The sequence below is a fragment of the Caloenas nicobarica genome, chromosome Z (assembly GCF_036013445.1).
Source record: "Caloenas nicobarica isolate bCalNic1 chromosome Z, bCalNic1.hap1, whole genome shotgun sequence".
NCBI lineage: Eukaryota > Metazoa > Chordata > Aves > Columbiformes > Columbidae > Caloenas > Caloenas nicobarica.
Genome location: NC_088284.1, coordinates 86657453 through 86676566, shown reverse-complemented (window position 1 = coordinate 86676566; position 19114 = coordinate 86657453). Strand labels below are relative to the sequence as shown.

Genomic DNA, 19114 nt, shown 5'->3' with positions numbered 1-19114 from the left:
ACAGGAAACTGGCAGATGCTGTGAGTGAAACTGGAAATACAGTATTCAAGATCTTAACTTGCACTTCTTATTTGGACAAAACTCTCATTGGCTTCAGTAAAGTTTTCTTCTGATAAGCAGTAAAAGACAAGGCCCATAAGTACAACCTGACTTACACAGAAAATTGCTATATGCAAGACTGACTAGTTCAGCTCTCTATTTAGGTGAGTAAGCAGTGGTAAGTACACATTTATTTCCTTGTCCAGGGAATTCTGGCTTGAGGATGGTTTCCAGCACTCTGTTAGTCTTCTCTCTGCATACCTCTAAGAGGGATGAAATAGATTAGGGGATCACTAGACAGCCCTGTCCCTACCTCCCCTAAAGCGCTGGATCAGCCCTCAGACTCCTCAGCTGGTGCACAAGGGCTGCCACAAACTGCTTCTCGAGTGGTGAGGGATCAGGAGGCATCATGACTCAGCACCAGCAGTCACTGCGTTTGCTCATTACTCAGGACAAATCGCGAGACTGCAGTAAGTATCCCCCAATAAATACCAAAAGGTATCCAGATGAAACAAACAGACGGTGCTGACTGTAACACCAGAATAAATACACAATTCTTTGTCACATCCAGTGTCACTTAGTCAGGGTGATGTTTCCTGTATTCAGCAAACATGCCAGTAAAAGAATTTTCTTGGCATACAGACAACATGGAAATGTCCTTTTAAAAATCAGTTAATACCAGTAGAACTCATGAGCTAGCTGGAACCATTTCCTATGCTATGGAAAGAACACTTGAATAAGGTTAACCAAGACATTTCACCCTCCCAACCTCCCCCCTCCCCATCTATTTCTGGATGTCTTCTTTTGTTCACCCTTTGCTAATTATAGTGGCCTTGCTTAGGTGATATTTATAGTCTTAAAAGAGTTGCCTGACTTTTAGAACACTTTATTCATGTATATTTCCTGTCTTTATTGTTGCCTTAACTAATTTTTTAAATTAAATTTACTCGATCCAAGATTTTATTTAGCAACAAACATCAAAGTAACTTTTCTTTCAGCAAATGCAAGAGCTGTATTTAGATGTAAAAAGCATTTTTCTATTTCTGAAAACAGATTTTAGTTTCTTTCCCTCTCCAAGTGATGGGTATGACAGATGATACCAGAATTAGACAAAATGAAATTTCTTTTTTCGCCACAATATGATTATTTATTGGGAGTTTTTTTGTTTGGTTGGTTTTTTGTTTGTTTGGGGGTTTTTTTGTGCTTTGTTTTGTTTGTTTGTTTTAGTTTGGTTTGTTTTTGTTTTTTGTCTGTGGTAGTTGCTTTAATGACCGGGATGTTTCCAAGACACAGTGTTAAATATTTGTTTGCCCAGACTACCCTGATGTTGACCTAACCACCTATAAATGAACTTCTACCAGTTATAGAAGTGGAAAAAAAACATTGAGGATGTCCACCTAAAATTACAGCTTCACTTTCCCACTTGCACCATATTTCATCTCATTCTTAGTTTTCCTTAATACCTACTTATATCTGCCCTTTTATTTCTTCCGTAGTTACTCTATGAATATGCCTGCGGTGACAATAGCAATAGCTTTCAGTCCCTATTTCAAAAGAGCAAATAAAGAACATTTCAGGGAAAAATCTGGCACATGTCTCTCAGCTCTACTGGAAGCGGTGGATCTGGGGAACCATTCAAGCAAAGCGTGAGACTAACCCTTTCTCCTTCCCCGGTAGCTGCCCCCCACGCAGGCTGAAGCAGGGGTGCTGCACCTCTGTGGAGGGCAAACCCGGGCAGCCATGGCCAGGGCCTGGGCACGTCTCCATTTTACACACAAGCCGTGCTGCCTGGCGGGACCGGGGAAGGGCAAGGGGCCCGTTGCAGCCCGCTCCTCATGGTGACACGGGGAAGGGAGCGGCTCCTTCCCGGCGGGCTGCGGGAGCCCCTCAGCCCCGCTGTCACCCGCGTTACACACGTCTGGAGCCCAGTGCTGGGCACCGATCCCAACACACACCTCGCCCTGCCCCACAGCGGGGTCTGAGCACCACAGGGAGCAGAAACGTGGGCAGCGGAGAGCCTGGCCGGGGGACGGCATCCAGCCCCACCGGCACCTCAGGCTGCCCGCCAGTGCCCCTTTTACACAGCAAAGAGTCAGCCTCAGGTCAGAGAAGAGGAACGTGTGAGAGAGGCAAAACCACAGCCATTGAGTTAGCTGCTTTTTTAGGGTTTACTCCTGGCGTTAGTTGCCAATGTCCTTCAAATAACGCAGCTGCTCTCCCTGACACACCTGCGGCCCCTCACAGCCCTAATGGCCACACCTGCCCCCACCGGCAGCGCCATTTTGAGCTCCAGCCACGGCCCTGGGCTGCCTCACAGGTGAGGCTCCCTCGTTACCTGTGCCTGACCTTGCTTTGTCCCTTCAAATCGTACCTTGTCCCTTCAAATCATGCTTTGTCCCTTCAAATCGTACCTTGTCCCTTCAAATCGTACCTTGTCCCTGGGCTCGCGAGGCCCTGTCTGAGGTGGGAGGGGGGCTGTGGCGCCTTGTTGGATTGTGTTTTGTGGAGAGCAAATGCTTCAAATCAATTTTGTCACGTGGTAAGACAGCGTGCTGGGATACAGCTAATATTAACTTTGAATTAAACTGTGCTTTTTATTCAGGGTTGAAATGGTTGCAAACTTGATAACTAAGAGGTTTCTTATGAGGGGAAAAAAAATCAGAAAACAGTTAAAGACTGTCCTAAAGATGGTGGTTACATTTCAGCTTGCTTTTAACTGCTCTTTCCAGCCAGGTGTGGTAAAAGTGGGAGGGATTAAGTACCTACTTTATATGTCAGTTTACTAAAAGATCTGTACTGCGCTCATTTAACGAAGTACCATATTTTGGACGTTGCCACTGTCTTTACATTGGCTGTAATGGGGTTCAAACTGAATCTTTACCATTCATTTGGATAGTTCTGGAATTGCACTCAGGTTTAAACAAATTTCTGAAATATTATTTCCTCTTGTACTAAAACTCACCTTTCTTGAGGTTGCTATTTTTGGACCTTGGCTTATGGGGGATAGGGCAATAAGCAACTGAATTTTGTTTCCAGCAGATGAAATTATGCTATGCTTCCTTTTATAAGTAGTCTTGTAACTTGAGGCTATGAAATAGAGCAAACCACGATAGCTTTGACGCATGACCAAAAAAACCCAAACAAAAAACCCCACCAAACAAACAACTTACGGCTAAGCTTCTGGCTAGCATAAAATGACACGCTTCCCTGGCAATAGCTGGGTTACTCCATTTTACAAGTCTGAAGATCTACTTGTTCATTCACACTGGCCAAACTCTGGAAGTAGAGAGATACCAGATAGATATCTAAGTGCAGTCTGCCTCTCAACTTTATTGCTTCTATTTGAAACTCCATTTTATAGTCATTTTAAATTTGGAAATGGAAAAGACTTAAGTCCTGTAGTATGTTCCTGTGCCTAGATAGCTGTGTAGTGCATCCAACCTGTTCTGAGCGACCTAACAATTTATAGCACAATTTGAAAGCTCTCCACTTTAGGCCTTTTCTCCAATAATGAGTTTGATGACTGAATGTTGTGGAAACTCTTATTGGTGCTGCTACAGGAAGAACACAGTTCCTCACTCTCCAATGTCTTTGTTTTGTTCAGATGTTGTTCTTCTACATGGATGTATTTGTTGCTTCATCGAGCTATGAATATTCAGATCTCTTAATCTTGATTCATAAATCACACTTTCCTCTGCTTTTCGTGTCATTTGTTAGCATTTTTCAGCCCTAGAACTGAGTGGATTATGTGAGTTATTGACTCCATAGTGCTGTATATACAAAGATGGTCATCCCTTGATCTGGAGCAGTTTACCCCTACATATGAAAGTCTAGAATAACATCCATTTACATTAAGGGCTTCAGCTGGGCTGATAGGAAGTATGTGACTTCAGTACGGCCAGGATTTCACCCTTACCGTAGGTGATCCTAAAGGCTACAGGTTAACAGAAGAAGATCCTTAAGTCTCAGCAGCCTTGATAGATTTATAGAGGCCAACTTTCACTGTAACCGGGAACCATTCCATACAACAGAAATGTCATACAAGTATCGTACACAAGTGCTGGATCTGAGTGATACAGTTATTGTACAAAAACTCTGGATCTGAATGAAACAAGCTTTCTTCCTGTATCAAGATTTACTGCCTAGTTATAAGAAATGTCATAATTTCAGGGGAAAAATGACTTGCTGCCTTTTTTTGGGGGGGGGGGGGGGTGGTGGTAGAAACTTGTAAAAAAATAGACTTTTTAGCAAGTGAAGATCTGTCATTCTACCCATAAAACTGTGAATTTCCTAAGCAAAAATCAGGAAATAGATCTATGATTTTCCAAGAGACTGGAATTATTTAATTTTAATGTGCAAAGCTTTTCCCATCATTTGGCAAAAAAGATCAAATCCTCACAGCAGAAAATAATAGTTTAAAATAGTGGTCTGGAAATAAAATAGGTTATTAACATGGCTGTAATTCCCTGTGTCCATACTGCAGCCTATTATATCTCTGCTTGTCACCAGCATTAGGATGGGCTGGACAGCTTTTGGAATTGCTACTTGCTCAAGTTTTCTCCAATAATAAGTGACAAAACATTGTTATTGCAACATGGCTGTTCAAGGGAACCTGGTAAGTTTGTTCCCGTGAACTGGTGACTTCAGATCCAGTCTAGTGTCCAAGTGGCAGCCTTTCAAAAAAACCCTGCCCGGAGCGTGGTTCTTAGGCTCAGCAGGCTGCTGAATGTTGGGTATTAGGTGGAAAAATTATTAAATCCAGAGTGACTGAACTCAGTCTCCTGCTACCAGAGGTGATAACACCACTTGGCAGAGTGGAACTGAAGTACCCAGCTCTGACCGAATGGGCATAGGAGACTGTCATCTTTCTCTTTACCCCTAGAAAAAGTCCAGAAGCTTGGCACTGAACAAACTGTTTAGAAAAGCTGTAAAATTACGTGCCCACACACTGAAATACAGATCTTAGTCACATCCTTTGTTCAGAAGAGAGCCAGAAGATCATGAAGTTAACTTTTAACAGAGCGTTCCCCTACAAGGTTCAGCTGGGTGGCAGGTATAATACCATGCTTCCTTAAAGACTGGCTTCTCTGCTGAGGCTTCTTTCTATAGCAATGATTCTACTATTTGTGAAATTAAATTCATGGTTCTAAAGCGAAGAATGATTTGGCTGTGTAAGAGAAATACTTTTTTCCCTTTCCCCAATTTTTAAAAATATTTGAGAAATATATTTTCAGATTCAGATACATGCAAACCAGACTAAAAGTCAACAGCTACTCATGACAACATATTAACTCATCTGATTACTGATATTAAGGGAAATCCGGGATCTCAGTTTCTGGCAGCTTCCCTGATTGAAAGAATGCTGCAGAAGTTTATTTCATCAGCTTTGTTAGTTACATTGGCTGTCCTGATAAACACATACTACAAAGTGCAGGAGCACTCTGAGTTATCAAATTGCCTTTTATCACTTAAGTCTAAATAATATATCAACCTTTCATCACCCTGAAGAAGAAATTTTAAGGTATTCCACTGCTGATATATCTTCTAAAAAACAAAACGACCACAACCACCACCAACAAAAACAACAACAATAAACCCAACACCAAACCAAAAACCCAACAAAACAAACCAAACCAACAAACCCAGCCTATTTTTTTTCTATTTTGTGTTAATTCAGTTTAATAATTGGATCTCTGTGCTGTAAATCCTTATTTTCTATGCATTTCTTGATAATTACATGACGACTGAAATTTGAGATCAAAGCTGACGTATTGAGTATTGTATTACTGTATCTATGTAAACATATTTTACAGAAAAAATTAAGAGACTCCAGGACTTCTGTTAATCCTATTCACACTAAGTTTGCACTGCTTTAAGAAATAATTTGGAACTCTGCTAATATAGTAGTTGTGCTTATGGGGAATATGTAATACAAAATTAGGCCTCTGTTCACTTACTAGCTGTCAAAACATCTGTGTTACCATGTACAGGAGAAGTTCTATAGATAGGATCCTTTTGAGATACATGATTAAACCATTGTTTTTTCAAAGGCCACATTTGTGGCTAGTGTAAACATGGACAAATATGTCCTTACAGCTAGAAACCTGTCACAGAACTGATGCAGTCTGACATCAATGAACGGTCTAAATTTGCAAAGTCAGTGAATAGCTCTAGGATGAGCTTCTTTAACATGAAGTGCACCGGCTCTTCCTGCAATCATTCACTAAATGGGTTTGTGCTCACATAGTACTTTGACCTATGACATCCTCACTAAAATAGCAAAATAAGTCAAGGTAATATTTTTTCGTGAGTCACAAGTGCTTTAGTGCCTTTTTTGTAAGTATCAACATACTTTCTCCTGGCTGAGGATCAGAAAATTATCCTGAGGACTGTCCTACAGTGCAGCTCCTGGTTTTTTCCTGCCCCAGGCAAAGACTGCTTTTTTTTTAATGGGTTCAGGAGTACTGAGCTTTGGAAGTAGTTGTTGAATTTTCCCTGGTGTGTGCTGATGAGGAAAGACCAGTCCAGTGCAACTGTCTGCATCCTTCCTTGGGGCCAGGTAACCTTTGGACTCTAGAAACTCCTGCAATATTTTCTTTTTAGCTTTGTACAAAGACCTTTCAACTGACTAAGACAGCTGGCTACAAATTTAGCATCCCCAGGGCATTCCTGAGTTTTCTTGGCCGAGGATAAGATGGATATATCTTACTTTGATATTTACTGAGCTTTCAGCAACTCCAGAATAGCAAACAAAAGCCTTCTTTACTATTACTATTACTATTAGTATCATCACGAGTCTACTGGGAGGTTGTCTCTGTATTCTTATTTCATCTGTGTATAAATAATTATACAGAAACATTTCTCATTATGAATAAGCAAGTAACATGTGATGTCAAACCCCAGAATCTATGATGTAATTGCTAATTACAAAATATTCTGACTTGAGAAGACAGGTAGGTAGGTTTGAGATTTTAGCGCATTACATTCAAAGTCACTGGATTCCAACTGGCTGCGTTAGATCTTTCTCCAACATTATTACTAATCCTGACTAGTTTGCTTCATTAATGTTTCCATTAATTTCTGCTATCTGACATGAGTATGGGAGGATCTGCTCACTAGCAACTATGAGTATTAAATTACATACTTAAATTAATAGACAAGTAAAATTCTGTAAAATGCAGTGCATGCTGTAGGTACTACCATCCAGTCAATATTTTTACCTTTTCCATGCTTATGTGTATAACACATTTCAAAGAGGTGTTGACAATTTGTAGAGCAACAAGTGAGAAGAATGTGATAAGCGTAAGCTGATAAATGCTACATGAAATAACGTTTTAAAAAAATGTTTGTTATCACTTGAGATCTCTTAAAAAAAAAAAAAATCACCCAAACCGAAAGAAAAAGAGAAAACTTTAAAACTGTAGTTCACAGGTGTTTTTTTGTAGTTATCTCTAAGGTAAACATGGCCTAAACCACTGATGGACTGGGACAGCATTTTTTTATCATGTCCTCCTCCTTTTCAGTGCCTCCTGAACTCTGCTAGCTACCAGTCTCTAGGTGCAGCAGAAAGGAAAATGTTTGCCCTTTTATATGAATTGAAGAGGCAAATGTGTAAGACTAAATTCAGAACACAGTGAAAAGATAAAGAGTTGCAAACAAACAGTTTAGTAACTCACAGCCAGTTGTGCAAACCATCACTCATCATGACAATATCATGATGAATTTAATAAAAAACACATCTGTACTTTTTTACTGTTTAATTGAGTCTTTACAAATTTTAGTGCCAGAGTTCTGCTAATGCACCTGTCTTATCTGAAAGACATCTCAGTTGTTAAGTTCAGACATGTAGAAATAACACGAAAATATCTTCTCGAGCAAATACGTACTTCTCAGATGTGTATAGGTAGGGAACAAAAATTCTCTGAAAATTTAGTTGCATCTTTATTACAATCGCCTCACACTTCCTTCTGCATTTAGAATCTCTCTGTCATATCCTTAGGAGTTTTTCTTTTTCCCTCTCCCACAGAGATTCATGTTTTGTGGAGCAATGTGAAATAGCTGCTTTTGCTACCTTGGTTAGAAGAAACTGAAACCATGGATGGATAGAAGAGAGCTGCATTCAGGTTTGGAAACCCTTTGTTTAATTCTGATCCTCTCATCTCGGCTGCAAAGAGAGATGGTGTTACCTGGTGCTGTTCACAGAGTCTGATCTAAACATGTTTTGAGCACCCCGCTTTTTTGAAGTTGAGAAGTTTAAGGTTCTTAGCATTTTATGTAATCTGGTCCCTAAATATTGAGTGTGGATGGATGGATTTCCAAGTGTGTCGTTACTGTTCTGGAATGCTGTGCAGTTTAGTTGATCTTGTCCAATTGAAAAAAAAAAATCTGGATATACCAGATGGTATGAAACTGTCTGAACTCTCAGTTTCTAAGATGTAAAGGGTACAAGTACTAAGATGAAACCAATGCTTTTTAAATATGTGCAAAGTCAGTTCACTAGCCCAAGGCTATATGTAGTTAATTTCTAGAATATATATCTTTCCAGAAGTCTGTATGTACACTGTAACGTTTATATACATCTAGAGCCAGGAGAAGTTGGTCAGCATTTTCATGAAACAAATTTATGCATCTTTTGGGTCCGTGCTAGTAAACATATGTTGGTTGAAGAATATCATCCAGGCTGAGGTTGGAGGTGAAGGCCATTTCTAAAACTATTCCCAGTATAGCATGTTGAATGCTTATAAAATCTACCTATAGATTGAGCCATGGAACCATAAGAAGTAAATGTTGCTTGAATATCTTTTCGTATTCTCATTTTAATAATAACTGGAATTTTAAGGCAGATCATAACTTAAAAATTCTTATACTGAGGAGTATCTAGTTCCCCAAGTCTCAGTGATCTTTAACATGGTTTCTGCAGACTAAAGTACTCCCCAGTGTATGGGTGGAAAGATCTGGTTCCTGATATTTAGGACATATTCTATTGGAAATGTAATGTGTTTGCAATTTTAATTTTTAAATGATTTAGAATGGGTAGTGTGGCTTATAGCTTATATATTTTATAGTATAAAATTGTAAACAACTTAGCAAAGATGTGGCAGTCTTTTCCTCTTTTTAATCCATTTTCTTTTTCCCCTCTGAGTAAACTTTCCCCCTTCTTTCACTTTATATAGACAGTTTCTAATGGTTCCTGCAACCATTCTCTTGAAAAATCGGAGAGAAGCTGGTGTTGCGTATGGAACATACACACCTTGCTTTTCTCGTAATCAGCTTTTCAGCTGGTCTGCATCATGATGGCTATGACAGGAACACTGTTGTGGCAAGCATCCTGCCTGCAGCTTTTTGAGGCGATCTCCCTTCTGCGCTCTTCGTTCACGTAGATTCAATTCTCAGTGAACTTCTACTTTAATTGTTGTATTTGGATTTTGTATTATTTTCCCTCAGCTTGACAGTAGTCAGCAAGAAATGATGGCTGGTTGCAGAACAGATTTGAGGAGCAAATAGTTGTGGGAAAAACATCTCTGTGTATCAGACAGAGATTCAGTAACTAGCAATATAATAGAGAAATCCAGATGTGATTTGAGTCCATCATCTGGAGGTTTTCCTGAGACAGAAGATATTTTATTCTTTCCAGAGCTGATTTCTGTATCGAGAGAGTGTTTAAAAACTGCAGTTTATCTCTATTGTCTGATCTCAAATTTCTGCCTTACAAATTCAGACCTGACCACAACAGACTACAAAAGTGCCTTAGCAAAAAGTCCTAGAAATGTCAGTGGGAGAATTTCTAGCAACCAGAGCTGTGCATGGGGATTTATTGGGTGCTCCAACAAAATTAAGAGCCTAAAGGTTATTGTAGCCAGCCTAGATTAAAGGAAACCCCCATGTATCTGTGCTGATGAGAACCAAAAGGAGTCCTGAAAGTATTTTCTTCCTCCTTGCTTTCCGTTCTGTGTATACCCTACTTAGGATTCAGCCTTCATGGTTAACTACACACATAAGAATGCACAAAATAATACCCCAATGAGAAAGCGAATATTCAAAAAATGGCCTTGTATAAGAAGTGTACAGAGATGGACAAAATGGCGTTCCCCCATATGTTAAATGGGGTAATAAAATAATTACATAAATGAATGTAGAATGGCGTAACAGGCACCCTTACGACTCTGAATACAAGCCAGACAGTGAGCAATACTGACAGGGAAGGAATGAAACTTATGCGAGGCCCTATGCAGGTTAATAGCAGTTGTAATAAATAGTAAAATACAGAAGAGCTGAACTGGAACTTGAATCTCTTTGCTACAACTAATTACAGGCTCAGGTGGAATACAACTGCAAGTTTCTCCTCATAATAGTCTGCCTACTTCAAGACAAATAAATTAAGAATGAGATGCTTGGGGAAAAAAAAAAGAAAAGAAAAGAAAAAGAAAACCCAGACTTTCTTGTTTGAAGTACAACATTGTAACAAAAGGGGTTTTTTTTTCTTGATTGGATGATAATATAATGTAAGATTGTTACCTACCTTAAGTTCTCTAAAAAAGATGCTACTCCTGGCCCACTCAACAATGGAGAAGAGGGTTTGGTCAGCCATTTTACACATAAGCCCAAATGTGTTGAGCTTCTCGTGTTTGCTTCTGTTGGCTTGCTCTTGCTGCAGATATGCCATGATCTTGGCTTGGACTTGCGGCTCGTCTGGCTCACATTTCAGGAGTTCCAATATCAGATGTGGAATACTTGCTGGTGAGCTTGTTTGATAACTATCCATGTATGAGTAGCCCATTATTGACTCTGGTGAGCTGGTATAAGGGTCAGGATACTCGGACTTGATAGCACGGCTTGGAAAATGGCCATAGGTTTGGTAGCCTTGCAAACTGCCATGCGGTGGCATTGTCATACTAATTGGAGAGGTTACAAAGGGACTTCTGTCATAGTCTGTAGGAGGCAAGGCAGTGTGGTTCAGAGGTAGGCCTTTGGAGGCAGAATGGATGTTCTGGATTGCAGAGGATATTGTCAGGTCAGTTGGCATTGCTTGGATCACCTGAGTCATGGCTTCCAGTTTAAGTCCGTTTGCTCGGATAAGAGCTTTCTTCTGCTGCTTCAATGCCCTGTCTCTCTTGTACATTGGTCCAAACTTGTTTCGACCGCCACGCATTCGGTCCGCTCGCACAGCTGTTGGGGGAGAGGAGGAAGTAAATAATAGTTAAAACTTGGAATCAGTGTTCTTTAATGAAACGTACATTAGGACAGAGCAGAAATGTAAAAATCTAAGTCTTTTTTTCCCTCCCCCAAAAAATTCAAAGCGGCACTTTTAGCCTTAAAGGAAAAAGTTAATTTCGACGTAACAAATGTCACTTTTTTTCTGGTAATTTAAATATCACATGCATATATTACTAACATAGAAGGACTTCTCTTTACGTTGATTAGGACACAGGGACAAACACAATGGTTGGCCACAGGAATTTCACACCTGCTATGGGATCATGTGGAGATCTCAATGTATATTTGGTTTTATGTCAAGCTACTATGTCACTAAGAAACAAGGGCCGATGTCCAGAATTTGTCTGAGACGGATCCAGCAGACCACATTGTCTCATTATAATCATTCCATTACTGCCTTCCACCGCAGCAAAACATCTGAAACGTAAATTGTGAAATGTTCAGTAGTCACAAAGGGGAATATGTTTTTCTTGGCAAAAGGGAAATATTTCCTTTTGACGATTCTGTTCAGGTTGGGGTAAAACTTGAAGTGATTTCTAGTTAGCTAACAGCTCTACAGAAATGTTTAGCTGCAGTTGGAATGTGCAGAGAGAAAGCTGTCAGCTTGCTGCCTTCCAGACAGAAGGTAGAAGTGAAACAGAAACTATTGACACTGTTCTGGCTTGTAATATCTCTGGAATTAGAAATAATTAAAACAAATCCACCTCAACAGCTGCCTTGGGAGTCGTGCTGGTGGTCTCTGTCACAGCAGTGCCTGTCACCGCGGTATATATGTAATGGACTAGCGAGGAGCTCTCACCAAGCCCACCTTGCCCAACGGCAATTAGATTGAAAGAGGAACCTTTGACAGCCTGGTGACATGTTGAGACTGCTGAGATTGCTGGAGGTTAAGTTCTTGAGCTTTTTATCTTAGGGATTAGTAGAACATTAAAAATGTATTATGAACGCTAGATACGCATAACACTGTACATTATCATAAGGACTTTAACGTTTAATGATTTTTTTTTCTGTCCATGGTAGTTTATGAACTCGACTTTAAGGCTATATATATTGCTATCAGGGAAATACACATATAAATGTCACAAGTATTTAGAATGATGGAAGCACCTGTTCTTCCAATTTTCTAAACAAAGGAAAAGAAGTTGTATGGATGTGTGGATAAGGAAGCTAAAGTATCTTTTCTAGAGTACCTTTAAAACTACAGGCACTTTGCTTAATTTTGTAGTAAAAATGCTGCTACTAATATTGCTGTTGAATGTTGATTTTGAGCAAAATGCAGAAAATTGAAATAATTAAATCACTACACAGATAAAGGTAATTCACTTTAAATCTGTATACATAGTATCCTCCCAGGTATTCTGCAATTAAAAACTGTGAGCCAAATTCGATTAGCAAATACCTTTGTATAACTCCTATAAGGTGAACTACATGTAATCACAGAAGTGAAAATTTGGTCCTGTGTCACTGTCAGCAATTGAGAGGAGTTAAAAGTAGCAGATAAATGTATTTTATCCTTATTCTTAAGGTCAACAATGAGAAAAGGATTCCAAATGTCCTTTTATTGTACCACTGGAATTTGGAAGATCATGTAGTGATTCAGGTTGTTTAGTGCAGTGTGTCAGTCCCAGTCTTGTGGGCAAACACAATAGTATTGAATCCATGAAACTGATCTTTCTGTTTATCTTCAGTTATACCAACAGCTTTCCTTTGCCAGACTCAGGTGATTCGGTCTTATCCTTTATGGTTGCTCACCTTGGCCTGATTTTTCCTGGTTAAGTTTTTAGGGTGAATGCCATTTCAGTACAATTGTAAGAATAAGGAATTTAGGAACTTGTCCTTGGTCATGCAGAAATGTCATTTGCTGTGAGATCCGGATTTTAGTGTTTTATATATCAAAGTTAGAATGAACTGTGTATGATTCTCAAATTCAAGTCTGGTGATTTTGCATTCAGTTATCTCAAAGGGTGTTGTTCTCTGTACATGAGAAAGTGAAATGCAGTCAAAAAGTATACTTCAAAATGCCTTATTCTCTTTCAATTGCAATAGTGTCTCAGGTTTAGCATCACAAAAATATAGGACACAACTTTAGAGATTATTTGGTTCCTTAATCTCATAGGCAAGTCAGTGTCCTAAAACCCCTTATTTTATCTGTTTCTCTGTTTTCTGCCTTATTGTCAGAAGAATATGTATTAAAAAAAAAAAACCAAAACCAAACAACACACACAACAACAACAAAAACCCTAGATAAAATATAAATAAAATCAGATCACTCCCCATAGCTATTTTTTTCTAATCTGGACACTTCTTACGTATTTTATGTTTAATTTGAATTAAGTCTTTTTTTCAAAGCTGCAAAACTATTCTGTCTAGATCCATTCATTCACAAACTCTAACATACTGAAATATCAAATAATATATATATATGAAAAAATAGATTATGATTTTGACTAGTTCTTAGTGATTTACCATTTACTCATTAGATTTTTCTATAAAGCAACAATTTCATTTAGCACACAAAGTCACTTTTCACTATAATTTCAAAAACATGGTAAATCAGAGCATTTTTAAAATAAAATAGCCCATAATAACATATGTAATCCTATCATTTTCAAAATCAATTTGTAGCATAGTTGACAATATCAGCAAGACTATGGCTCTTACCTTCCAATTTCATTCCAACACTTAGACATTTTTGAAATCGACAGTAAGGGCATCGTTTTCTCTGTGTTTTGTCAATCTGGCAATTCTGATTTTCTATACATGTGTACCTTTTGTTATTCTGGACTGTTCGCTTAAAGAATCCCTGCATGACAGATACAAAAGTTAGCCTGTTTTGCTTGGATAGTGTGTTTCAGCATTTTATTTTATGGAAATCCTTCTACCATATATTTCAGACACCCCTTGAGCACTTATGAAGCTACACAGTTTATTTTAAACTGCAGTGAGATGTACCCAGGAGAAAACCATGAGACTCCAGAGGAGGTGTTCTTGTGTTAGAGCTATGTTTTATAGACTTATGTCAAAGCTTGGTAAGATGGGCTATAGCCTCCTGTGCCCCAGTGGTAACCGAAATAGTGAGGCTGACTAGTTTATTTTGTGTTCTTTAACGGAAGCAAGATTATTGAAGTCTTTCTTTTAAAGTAGTTTTACATGAAATAAGTAGGGACACTGTTGCAGAGATACCAGAAATGCAGAGTACCTCTGGCTACTGTACATCCCAGTGGTGCATATTAGAGGCACAATAAGTGCTTGTTGTTCACTTCTCATTGATTATTTTTTAATGAATATATAATGTGCTAAGTTAATTTTTCCATACAACTAAATATTTTCAATTGCATTGTTCTGGTAAAGGAGTTTCCTTTACAGTGCATTACTTAAATGACTGTAAAGAACTTAAAAAAAAAAAAAGACAAATTTTATATGTCATAAATGCTTAAGTATTTAAACTCTTTGGTATAATAGAAACATGCAGATATATTTATCTTCCAATATGATAAGTTGCATTTACAAATATTTTATTCTCAAAATTAATAATCTAAAACAAATCATACATTAGTTACTTGATTTTGTGTGTCAAGTGAGCTCTGACAGTTACAGATTGTATGAAAAAGGCCATTATAGTCACAGAAGTTTACATCGTAATACTGAAGGATGAAAAAAATCTTAAGGAAGCTGCATTAGATTTTGCAAAGCTGATCTGTTTTGAGCATACTTTTCGTACTTTATCCTTCAGCAACAGAAATACTCTGAATGTATACAAGTCAACTAAAATCAATATTTAGGACAGTTAGGAATGAAAATTATTTTATAATTACATCACTTCACAACAGCAAAATACTTAAAAGCAATGTTAAAACTACAATTCAAAACAGTCCAAATTGTTTCAATTTGTGCAGATGAGATCTCTCCAAGAGACTTCTAAATCCTAAAGCTTTTTGGTGTTAATTTTTCATGCAAATGTAACAAGAAACATATCAGAATGGAGTCAAATTATTACACAACTTTTCTTTAACTATCACTTTTTCCTGCTAATATTTGAAACTTTTTTGCTATTCTTGTGTCTGTATGAAGTAATTAGTACAGAACCTTGCAGCTTTCACAGGTGAGAAGTCCATAATGGTACCCAGACACTTTATCTCCACAGACTGGACACAGTTCCTCAAGGTCTTCATCGTAAGAGTAATTCACCATTTTAAACTGAGACACTGTGGAAAGGACAAATAGCACATTCAATTAGAATTTACATTAATAACTCAATTTTTTATGCAACTGTTCTCATCTAGAGAGAAAGCTCACTTACACACGCCGCTGCAAACTGGGGAAAAAATTCAAAATGCAGCCTGCATTGAGAAATGCAACTTTTCATCAACAGCAAATCTGCATACTTAGCAACTGGAACAAAAACCATCAGCTCCTCAGTTTCATGTTGTAAATATTTATATTTACAGAGTGCCCTTAACCTAGTCCTTGTGTGGAATCAAACTAAATGAATTCATTTAAATCCGAAAATGATCATGGGCAAGCTTTAAAAACCAGAGTGAAAAGATTGTGTCACTTGTGTATTTAAAACAACTCAGTTCGTTTTCTTTAAAATTTTCTTTCAACATCAGCCTGCAAATATTTACTTAGCCTAAACTTGTATCTTACAGACACAGCACTTTTGCGCCGCGTTAAATACAACTTACTTACTATTATAGCAAAACTAGCCTAAAACAACGTCCTCCGCGCCCTCCCAACCGAATTGTCTCGGGGTGACCGCCAGCCCTTCGAGCCAGCTCGCCCCCCCCCTGCCCCCGCCGGTAGGGTGAGCGCCGTGTCCAGAGCCCCGGGGGTCGCAGCCAGGTCCCTCGGCGACGCGGGAGCCGCTCGTAACCCCCGTCGGCGCGGGTCGGCAGAGCGACAGCGGGCCAGGACCGCTTTTCGCAGGGGATGCGGTCGGGGTCTGCCCAGCCAGCACCCCCGGTACCGGGTCTGGCGGGAAACCTGCGCGTGGGGGCCGCCCGAAGTTTCTGTCGCTCGGGGAAAAGGCGGGGAGGAGCCGGCCGTCAGGAGTGGGCGAGGCGGGTTACAACAAGCTGAATGAAGGCACAGAGCGCGGGCACTCGAGCCGGGTTCCCCCCACAAAGAGCCCAGTCAGCCTCACTGGTTATTCCCAAAAAGAAACCCCGCCGCTCACCGCGGGGCCGGTTTCTTTCCCCTTCCTTGCTGCTAAAACTCCGATCTGCTCGACATGCACAGCGGCGGCAGAGGGCTCCTGAGCAAGGCGAGGGGCGCCGGGCATCGCAGCGGCACCGCTTAGGATGTCGCATCTTGGCCGGTAACTCCGCGCTGCCACAGTTTGGGGCACCAGCGCGGTCAGAGTCCGCCTGAAGCCGGCGGACCAGACGCCCTGCTGGGAGTGCGGGAGCTGCGCGCCCCTGCGCCAGGGCAAGGGGGCTGCGCCCCGGCGCCCGGGAGAGCTGCCGGGGTGCGCGGGCAGCATTAACCCGCCAGCACACAACCGGGAAAACGACCTCGGCACGACCTGGGGCAGACACGGGGCGGCCGCAGGCAGGAGAGGAGGAGGGCCCGGCCCTCCCCTCCCCTCTGCTCCCGCGGCTCTAGCGCCCGGCTCTGAGACGAAGTTCCTTCTCGCAGGAAAAGCCAAGTGGGAAAGCAGGGGTTTTCCGAGCGCCGTGTCCTGGCACGGAGCCTTCTTCGCGGGCGAGGAAAAGGGCGGGAGAGCCGCCCTCAGCACCACCGAGGCCTCCGGCCCACCTCGCCCCTGCTTCCCTGCAGGCTCCTGGGAGGAGAGGGGATAATTTCGAAAGAGCAGCCGGGAAGGGAATTTCTGTCTTGGGAGAAGAGCGGAGGGCAGGGTGGGGCGAGGCAGGGAGCCGACACCCCGCGGCGGCCCTAGGACGGGATCTCCGCCGCCTCCCTCCCCGCAACGCTGCAGCCCGGAGCAGGACAGCGAGAACGGCTTCGTCCCGCCCCAGAGAGGCATTTTCAGCGCCACTCCAGCTCGGGAATCCCGCTGCCTTCCCGGGTACCCCGCAAGGGCGCAAATCTGCCGCGGCGTCGGGGCTCTCCGCTGCAAAGTTTCGCACAGCCGCCGCTGCCACCTGCGCTGTGCCTGCGGGCGCCGCACTCACGGGGCAGAGAGCCCTCGGGGCCCCGTTTCAGGAAGGTTTGTGGCACACGGGGTGCTCGGCCGGTCTTCCCCGCGTAACTCCCCCGCCATAGACTTCGAGTCAGTTTTGCGCGAACGGAGAGCCCCACGATCTGCGGCAAGGCCAGTGTCCTCTGGCAGTGACCGGTGGGGCGTCTACACCCCGGGAAAGGCTCCGGCCGGCCAGATGCTTGACAGTTCCACGGCAGCGGTTGCACCTCCTGCCGGGGTCCGTGCCGTCGCCTCGGCCTCAGTCCCCGAGCCACCCTAGAAGTTGGCCCACGGAAGCAGGGGCGCGGAGCGGGCGACGGCGGGGGAGCTTGCAGGCAGCAGCCGGAAACTTTTTTTGGCGAGGCGAAGGGGCGGTTTGCCGAGGGGGCCCGAGCGTGCGCGGAGGGGGACCGCCGTACCTTTCCCCCCTTTACCTTGCATGTTTTCCGGCATCTGTCCCTGTTCCCCATTCGACCGGGCGAGTCCCAGGGCTTCCGTCTCCACTTTGGGCAGCATGACAAGGCGACTGCGGGCCGGGCTGGGGGCTCCGTGTCCGTCCGCGACACCAGCACCTGGACACGGCAGCACAGATTTAGCTGGAGTAAGGGGCGCTCGGCGGCCGCTGCCTCTTCCTCCTTCTCCTCCTCCCTCCCTCTGCTCCACGCCAGTCCTTACTCTGCTGCAGCGGCAGCACCGAGTGGCCCCAGCCGCCGGGAAGCACCGCCGGGTGCCCGCGGCTGGCTGAGCCGCGGAGCGGTAGTCGGGCTGCAGGTGGCGGGGGTGGAGAGGAGAGGAGGAGGGGGAAGACCGGGGGTGCCGGGGAGGAAGTAGGAACCCCGGAGCCCGCAGCTTCGCCTGGGGCTCAATGCGGCGGCAGCCCGGCGCCCCGATCCATGCGGAGCGGCACAGTGCCCAGGAGCGCTCTGCCGCTGCTGGTGCTGCTGGACAGGGTTCCCACCCCCGTCCCCCTCCTCCCTTCCTCCCTCCTCCTCCTTCTCCTCCCTCTCTTCCCCCCGCCACAAGTGCGGAGGTGCCGAGTCGGGACCTCTAACCCCGGGCCCGCGGGGAGGCGCTCCCGAAGCCCGGGGGCTGCAGGGCGCGGGGGGCTCCGGCAAAGGGGGGGGCCCGACACCACCCTTGCAGCCAATAAGGCAGAGGCGGGATGAGCAACACCCACCGTGCGCACACACACACACGCACAGGAGCGCACACACTTGCCCAGCGTGCTCACCCCCTACCCGGTTGTTAAACCGGGCTGCAGGGCGGGTGCCTGGGCTGCAGCCACCCTCCCGGCCCCGTCGGAGCCCGACGGGCCGCCAGCCCCGCCAAGCAGGGCTGCGCCTGCTCTCTCTCCCGTGGTGTGCCACCTTGCCGGCGGGCAGCCCCACTCGAGCTCCCTTGTGGCCCGCGGGGGCTGCGGGACGCTCGGCCCTCGCCTTCCCTCCAGGCGGGCGGGGGTAGCTAGCGGTAACCCCTGCGTTTGGAGAACCCCAGCCCTTGCGGTCACGTTGCCGACGCACAGCCCTGGAACCTGAGAAAGGCGGGCGGGAGCCGCGCTAGAGCTCGCTGTACCTATTCTGCTTTTTTGAGTCTCCTTCCCTTAAACTTCTTTCGAAATCTGTCGGTGCCAGTTGCGTCGTTTGCACAAAAGCCAATACCCTGGCAGAGCCACCACTTGAGCAAGAGCTTCCCTTCCCCGACTCACGGTGCAACGAGTGC

The 19114-nt window shown here is 43.4% G+C and overlaps 1 protein-coding gene across 1 annotated transcript in view; it reads right to left on the bottom strand.

The window, feature by feature from the left end:
* Positions 1–18252, bottom strand: part of NR5A2 (nuclear receptor subfamily 5 group A member 2) — an 83226-nt gene extending 64974 nt beyond the window's left edge. The window contains exons 1-5 of the mRNA XM_065656217.1: positions 18071–18252; positions 17830–17967; positions 15340–15458; positions 13915–14056; positions 10559–11205 (exon numbers count right to left, since the gene is read on the bottom strand). Coding sequence (XP_065512289.1) covers positions 10559–11205; positions 13915–14056; positions 15340–15458; positions 17830–17911 — 990 coding nt within the window. The 5' untranslated portion in view covers positions 17912–17967; positions 18071–18252. The remainder of the gene's footprint in view (positions 1–10558; positions 11206–13914; positions 14057–15339; positions 15459–17829; positions 17968–18070) is intronic.
* Positions 18253–19114: the final 862 nt, after the last annotated feature.